This window comes from Engraulis encrasicolus, chromosome 6, assembly GCF_034702125.1.
Source record: "Engraulis encrasicolus isolate BLACKSEA-1 chromosome 6, IST_EnEncr_1.0, whole genome shotgun sequence".
Lineage (NCBI taxonomy): Eukaryota > Metazoa > Chordata > Actinopteri > Clupeiformes > Engraulidae > Engraulis > Engraulis encrasicolus.
The window spans coordinates 45,777,258-45,785,583 of record NC_085862.1 but is presented as its reverse complement, the minus strand read 5'-3'; the positions used below and the strand labels follow the sequence as shown (position 1 = coordinate 45,785,583).

Below are 8,326 nucleotides of genomic sequence, written 5' to 3'. Positions count from 1 at the left end.
TAAAAGCTGCAACTTAAATGTCGAAAGAAAGCCAATATGTCAGGTTCTGCTTTTATTTGTATTAATAGTTTCTGCTGAACATAGAATGAATGAATGAGTGAATGAATGAATGAATGAATGAATGAATGAATGAATGAATGAGTGAATGAATGAATGAATGAATGAATGAATGAATGAATGAATGGTGTCAATTAGAAACAAAAAAAAAGCTTTTACTTAAAAAGGGCAAGAACGTCATATAGAAAACCCATCTATCCATCTAAAACCTAAATCTGAAATCTAATTTTTATTCCAATGTTGTACTTTACATCATTTTCGGAGCAGCAACCACAACCCTATCAAGTGGGTTTGAATTTTTTTTTATTGGATACATAAAAGCCTTGGGCATCACAAAACATAAAAGCCACAACATGACAGGCGCCCAAAACTTGCCATACTTTTCCCCATTTTTCAGTCAAAGCACTTTATGTTTACAGCTGGTTGTTTTGTCAGAATACATTACTAAGACAAATGAAGCAATTAAACACACTGTGTAACCGACTTCAACGCATGTTAGACAAGATGCAATAACAGCTTACCCCCAAGAGCCAACATTCATCTTGCTAAAAATTCTGTCTGTACGGCAGGCCTTTTCACGCGCCCCCCACCTAAAATTAAAAGCTGCACTGCTCTAATACAGCTTTCGTTGAATGATAAAGCCACTAATGTCTCTTTTCCACTGCCGGTTTTCTGGTAGGCCTGGCTACAGCTCAACACAGCGTGACTCGGCCACCACTTTTTGCTTTATAATTGAGCTGTGTCGTGCCTATTCGAAAAGCAAACAGTGGCGGCCCAGTCACACTTTGTCGAGCTGTAGGCCTACCAGAAAACTGGCAGTGGAAAAGTGACTTTAAGCGCTCTCTCTCTGGCTAGACTCTAACCGGGCATGTGGGAGGCACTGGGCAGTTGGCTGGTTTGGCAGCAGCCATTTGTTTATCCCTACACAGCAGGGACGGGGATTCCATACTCCCACTCTTCATACCAGGCTTTTAAATGCGTCTTAGTTGGGCAAGTGTGATTGCCAGTGCCTCGTTTTGTAGACAGTTGTGAATTTCATTGCTCCAACAACATGTGGGATTCTTGCATCAACGCAGAGCAATCAATGGCTTTGTGGGTACAGATAACAGATAAAATAAAAATTTAAAAAAAACATTTCAAATATAAATAGGCAAATGAAAATCCAAGACTCACTAGAATGCTGGGGTGAGTAACATAATGTTATCCTCACTGACCACTCACTTGAAGTATGAGTTGATTTTCTCCAAGACAGCTTCTACTGGCTCGTATGAATTAGTTCTTTGAGGGATGCTTAGGACTGCCATTGTGAAGCCATCCAGGACAAGTCAACATGTGACTAAACATGTCATCAAAATGTAACATGTCAATGTGCTTCATGCTCAGCCGCACCAACATTTAGTCAAAGACCAACAGCAAATGGCCTTAAAATGAAATCATACATGAATATGCAAGCTTAATAATGTGCATCTGTGCTTACCATAGATGCAACAGCAGCAGATAAAACCACATATTCAATTCTTCTTTGGCTTGCCAAACTCTAAGGGATGCGTTTGAATTACAAGTTAGTTTAAAAACAGCACTTTTTGGATGTATCTTACAAGACATTGCATCCATACAAGGATTTTGAAAAATATGAAAAAAATCAATATAAGCCGTGCCTTTGTAGTTCATGCCCAGCACAAAGCAATCAGAAAAACAAATACAGAGACAAGACTATTTTGGGAAGGACAAAAAGAATACCATATCACTCTTACTCAAACAATCTATCTCGAAGATATCTCATTCAAATGACTTCATTAATCCATTCTATGTCTCTATGCATTGTGCGAACGTAGATTAAACTTGACTTGTCAGGTAGAGAGTGCTTTTCGATACAAAGTTGCATTTCTAAATTATTTACAACAAAGTGAAAAACCAGCAGATGACTGTGTGTGATCCGTCTGTAAACAACCCGTCTTCAAAGACTTGTGCAAATGATTCCACAGGCATCCGGCGATGTGGTGCCATGAATTTTGATCGTCTCTTCAGACTAACAGTCCTCAGCTCTGCGACTTGGAGAAACGCTCCAGCTCCTCCGCAACAAGTTTTGAGGTCACTCCGCTACGCACGTGAACACAATGAACACCTGTGGATGTTTGAAAAATGTGTGTTTGATAAGCACAGCACACCAGAACACTTTATTACCTAGGGGATTTACTAGTAAATCAATGATAATCTATTTTGTCTTTACAGCATATGGCATAACGGCTGGGTAAATTCTACTGCAGAACAAGAGATGTGAGAAGCATGATGATGTGGTTGTGATGTGATGTGATGTGGTGTGCTTGCATGCCCACGGGGACCCCGGTTCGAGTCCGTTCGGGGTCATTTCCCGATCCCACCCCGTCTCTCTGTCCCACTCGCTTCCTGTCACCATCTCAGACTGTCCTATCAAATAAAGGCATAAAAGCCCCTAAAATAAATAAATAAATAAAGAAAAACATGATGATGTGACAATACAATACCTAGTCGACCGACGTCCAATATGTTCCTGGATTCGTCATCGAAGAATATCATATCGCTGAACTTGACGCCACTGTCGGTCTGCAGCCTACACAAACACACAATGTACACGTTTTCCTATCAGCACATTTTCACACAGCAGCATTTCCATTATCTTGGGGGGCTTGCTGGATTGCACTTCACTTTCATCCGTCAGATTCCCTGTCTCCGAGATTTTCCCTTTTACTGTATATGTCAAACAACACACAATACACGTGTTCATACATGCAGGCTTTTCAAAAAAGCAAGCATGTTGTGTTGTAGGGCTCACTGAAGGGTGTGAGTTTCCATTACTCCACTGAAGTCAGATCAAAGGTTTTGCTGTCATTGCCAATCAAAATGGACCACAGGGGATGCCATAGAGGCGGCTAGCGGGTGGTGGGAAAGCACGGCTTTCCATTTCCCTCCTAGTCCTTACGTACCAAGGCAGCGGTGGTGGAGGGAGCTTTCTTCTCACGCTGCATTTACATTACAACCAGACGCCTTTTAAGTGGTTTCCAAGTGACCTTTCTTGTAATTTTGGATTTGCTCGCGCTGCTTAAATTGGATGAAGCTACCAAGACTTGACTAATGCACCTTCTTCTGCATGAAATGCAAATTGCTCCTTTGAGAGTGTCTCTCTCTCTATACTTTCGAGGAAAAAAAAAGATTTGTTCTCCAGCTCTTCCATTTTCACGCCTATGTGAATAAATGCTCTATTAGGTGAAACAAATGTGATGGGTGTCTTCTTTTCCTGGCTTGATGAGTGGGAGTTTTCTCACGTGATGTCAGTCGCCTGCAAACACTGAACATTTCAATGCATTCGAACCAGGTATAAATTGCATCCAGTGGCATAGGCATATACAATACTGTACATTTAGATGTTACTCTTTCTGCCTCAAACCTTTAATCATTTGTCCTGCTTCCCTTTAACCCAATTTAGCCTAAGTCCTTTTTGGGGAAGGGTGCCCTCTGCCAATTAATCCTAAATATCTCAGCCTCCGAAGCACATACAAACATGAAATAAGATGCATTTAAAAGCTAGGACCCTCATTTTGCATTAGAATATGTTCATTCAGCTTTAACATACCCACATTTGTAATAAAAGAAAATCCTCAAATCTCAAGAACCTGACGCAGCGTATAGGTATCTCCAGGCTAAAATGGGTTAAGAAGGAACTTATCTGGAGGCATAGGGAAAAGGGATGATCACTATAGCCTGGCTATCAGAAAGCTCTGCGAGCCAAGTTGCCCTGTAAACCAAGTTCTCAGAAGGTGGGTCGTGTGCAAGAAATGCCTCTTTATGCTACTGATGGAAGCTAGAATCAATCAGAGTATCAGACTGAATAGTTCCTCTGACTTAGGGCAGCCGTGGTCTAGTGGTTTGAGAGTTGGTCTTTCAATCTAGGGGTTGCAGGTTCGAATCCCCCCTGACCTCTCCCTACATCTCCATCCATGGCTGAAGTGCCCTTGAGCAAGGCTCCTAACCCCACATTGATCCAGGGACTGTAACCAAATCCCCCTGAAAAAAATCCCCCTGAAAAATAAAAGTTGTAAGTCGCTTTGAATAAATGAAAGCATTAGCTAAGTGTAATGTAATGTAATGACAGAACTATTGTGTCTTTGACCTTAACACCACCCCCGTCGAGCTCTTGGAAAAGCCTGAATTTAATTGGCGCCGATTCAGGGTAAATTTGAATTTCATGAGAGCCAGCTTGATACGCATCTGATTTTTTGAGCAGTGTCACATGGACATATGGGCGGGCCCAGGCTAGAATTACTACTGTCATGCCAAAAGACTTACCTCTGAAAGTGTGTCACCTTTGAGCCTGGATATATTTGCTTGAATGAGATATACTGGTCAAGGTTGAACAAGGAGAGTAGTTGATTGGCTCCATCCGTTTCTCCAGTGCTGCTCAAAGCAAAATATATAGTTGATTAAACTATATGCACAGACACAGAGAAATGGAAGTACCACTGCACACCAAAGTGGTTACAACCACAGTGCACTCATTGGGGAAGTGTGTAACAATTGTGTACCTACCAAAATGTCTTTTATAATAGCTCATGTATTACGATAAAGCAGGGTATCATAAAGGATCTGCCATGGCCTTTATAGGAACAACAACTGCAAGGAGCAGAGGTATAGTATTGTACCTTGTGTGTAGTTTTATTTATATGTAGTGTGTTATAGCTGTTGCTCCTTAGCCTAGAAGAGGCAGCTAGAAATGTTTAAGAAGATACAGCTTTCCTTAACTCATTCTGTTTCAGGATACAGTAGGATACATCAGTATGTCCAATTTAATGAATCATACAAATGAGTACCGTGTCTTTGGGGAAACAGGGTCATTTGCTCACCCACGGCAGCCTATAAGTACATTCAGATTCATACCACATATGGCAAGAGTGATCACTTCTCTACTCTAACTCACCGTGAAGCAATTCCAATTTTAATGCCCTGACCATGGAGCGAGGTCAGAATGTCCACAGTGTCCTTGTAGAGGGAAATGGGGGAACTTCGGGAGTCCACGATTATGCCACTTTGAGAGAGAGAGAGAGAGAGAGAGAGAGAGAGAGAGAGAGAGAGAGAGAGAATTAAAACTTTGTCAATATGAATAACAATCAACAGCAGTCATGCGCATCCGGCACCATTACCTTTTATCTTTTCGAAAGGGTGGATCCACATGTGTGTCCACCCAGAATGGCCAGAGGGTGTAATCTGCAGGAGAGGACAGGCGTGCATGAGAACGGACCATCACTCATAGAAATAAAGAAACAAACAAACAAGGACAAAAACCCTTGGCCATAGGGCCTACACAGTGACAGTTGCACAATTGCGCTCACTGCACTTTTTAAATGTCAGGTAAATTCAGAGAGCATCAATCAGATTACTCCTACATGTCCAGACGGCTATTGCGAACTAGGAGACCCACATAGCACACGGAAGTCAAGTCGAAGTGCAGCGGAGGTAAGGGAGGCAGCATAAATGGTAGGCTAAAGGTTAGAGGCACATGTGCTTTAGGCCTAATAGCCAACTTTTAAGTGTTTGTTTTGTTTGCGCACTGCATTACGCACTGAGCTTGGCAACGACACGTTCATTAAAAACTACATTTGTCGAAATGTACTTATCCAGACTGTCAATCATCAAAATTATTTGCAGAAACATCACCTAAGCCACGACACATAAGACTTGTCTTTGACAAGTGGAAGAGGGAAATCAGGCAACTAGCTCGAGACTTACCCAGATCAAACACAACTAACTTTGGCTTCGTCATGACATAGAATTTATCGCAATTGATAACTTCTGTACACGCTGTGGTGATCAAGAAATTAACTAAGATAACAAAGACTGTGTAAGGATCCGGCATCAATTGTAATCAAGCAATTATTACTGATGAGTTAACCTACATGACAGTTCCTGAAATGTTGAACACTCGCACTGACTTATACAAGTCAGTGAACACTCGTTGCCGGGTCATACTTCCGCGCACGTGATTAAGTAATAGCCAATGAGATACGGTGATAGGAGACATAAACTTAGAAGCCAAACATGATCATGTAACCGTGTGGAGAAAGTTGCCATTTCTGTGGTTTCAATGTGTGCGTGTTAATCACGAGCCCTCTGATTTCCAGAGTTGTGATTAGATGTATATTTATACATATTTAAAATGCAAAGTATAAGGCATAGCAACCATTTTAATAGGCTATGGTTGGCATAACCTCTGTAGACTGGACCATGTAGGCCTAAAGTGTAAAAAAAAAAAAATAAACAAATAAATTAGTAGCCTACCTATACGCAAAAAATATGTTTATTGAGGAAAAGGCATTTAAGGTTTACAGCATCAAAGCTAATTGCACTGGGGTCATGACATAGGCTTCAAACTTTGGACAAGACACATCATCGTCATACTCAGGGGAGCCAACAGGGGGGGTCAGAACAAGTCAGTTGTCTCGGGCCCAAGGTGTCAGGGGCCCAGAATTGGGTTGTCAAGTATTGAGAGTTGGGGCCTTTTTAGATCAGTTGTCCCTGGCCATGTCAACGCTGTCCCTGGTCCTGATCGTAATAAATAAGTAGCCTATTACATATACAACACTGTGGCTGCCTGTGAAATCTCCTCAGTGTAGTAATGTTCTGCGTGTGTCCCATACATCTTGAGATGTGATCACATTTTAATTAGTGCTATGTAAGTAAATGCTTTGCATTTACACAATCACTTCAGGGAATTGTGCCTACAAAGCACAAAGCATCATTCACCAAAAAATCTTTTGACAGGCCCCCTTTCTTTTTGCTGTTTGAACACATGGATGTGGGTGGGTGTGTGCATATGCATGTGTGCGTATATGCGTGTGTGTATGTCAGTGTGTGTGTGTGTGTGTGTGTGTGTGTGTGTGTGTGTGTGTGTGTGTGTGTGTGTGTGTGTGTGTGTGTGTGTGTGTAGTGCACGTGCGCGCACGCATATGTGTGTGCCCATGAGTGCCACCTCTAATGACTAAAACCTTTAGATAGTACAGTATATAGTCATAGAAGTGTGAATACTGTGGAAAAAACTTCCTCAGTTCTGTATATGTGTCTATGTGTCTCAGCCAAGTGAAATTGTGGTGGAGGGGAAAAAAACAGTGCTGTGCAGTGCAGTGCGCAGCTTGTAGGCGAAGGCTGTATCTGATGAGGAGCCTTTGATGTAAATTGCTTTCCTCAGCTTTTGCTTCTTCTTCCTCTCAAAAAAAGTTGCTGGACGAAATCTGATCACTACTCCATAAGTGGGCAGAATTCTCCATTGAAGTACTGTGTATGATCTCGCTCTCTCCCTCTCCCTCTCTCTCTCTCATGTACACAGACATGGAACTACTAATTAACTGTAAGCAAATGACAGATTTTTTTTCCCCAAGTCTGGATTTTTGCTTGACATACACAATTTCATGGGACTGATAAGCAGGGGTATCCAGAATATACAATATATGGCATTGTGATGAACAGTGCAGAATATGTTACTCCTCAAGAATGTGTGTATGTGAATGCAGCTGACAGCTTTGGCTAGGCCCAGGACAAAGTCCTCTGAAAGGCCCCCCACCCCACTCAATACATTTAATGTAATTAGGACCCAATAATGGGCCCCCATCTCCCTGGGTCCGGGACAACTGAACCCTTTGTTCACCCTTTTCGTCTTCCCTATGTGAATGTGAGAGAGAGATGTGGCTGGGCTAAGAAACTACCCAAATCGGACCCGAATTCGAACCTGCGCCAGGTTAGGTCCATGGACAGCTTCATCAGCTCACTGCAACCACACCCCCAAGAGTGTGTTTTGGGTTTTTTTTTCAATCATACGACAATTTCATCACATCAGATGCCTCTTTTTGAAATGTCAAAGGATATGAAAGTATTTTCCTCTTACATGCTGTCAGGGTCATTGCAAATGTGTTTATGATACAACTGGGATTTTCTGTAACTTGTTCAGTTATTGCATTGATCAGTATAGTTCTCCATTTAAGTGTGTAACTTGTGCTGTGGGAAGCCAGTCTATACTGGACTATGTGGGATTATACTTTTAAGCATTGTGATCATTAATGCCATGGTTATTACTAGTTGCATATACATGTGCAATGCATGAAAGCATGCAATACAATTATACGGCCATATGTTGTAGCTAAAGGAAATTCCCTAAGTGTAAATTAAAGTCTTCAAAGTTTCAAACAACTGGTAATTAGTGAAGAAAATAGCCAGAGTCAGGTTTGCAGTACAGCTTTAAATCAGA

The 8,326-nt window shown here is 41.7% G+C and overlaps 1 protein-coding gene across 1 annotated transcript; it reads right to left on the bottom strand.

The window, feature by feature from the left end:
* Nucleotides 1-205: 205 nt before the first annotated feature.
* On the bottom strand, nucleotides 206-6,015 carry mdp1 (magnesium dependent phosphatase 1). The gene is made up of 6 exons (XM_063200267.1): nucleotides 5,818-6,015; nucleotides 5,232-5,295; nucleotides 5,009-5,116; nucleotides 4,381-4,488; nucleotides 2,562-2,647; nucleotides 206-2,182 (listed from the first exon to the last, which is right to left on the bottom strand). Exons 1-6 carry the CDS (start codon nucleotides 5,942-5,944, stop codon nucleotides 2,097-2,099), a joined length of 579 nt encoding a protein of 192 aa, XP_063056337.1. The 5' UTR covers nucleotides 5,945-6,015; the 3' UTR covers nucleotides 206-2,096.
* Nucleotides 6,016-8,326: the final 2,311 nt, after the last annotated feature.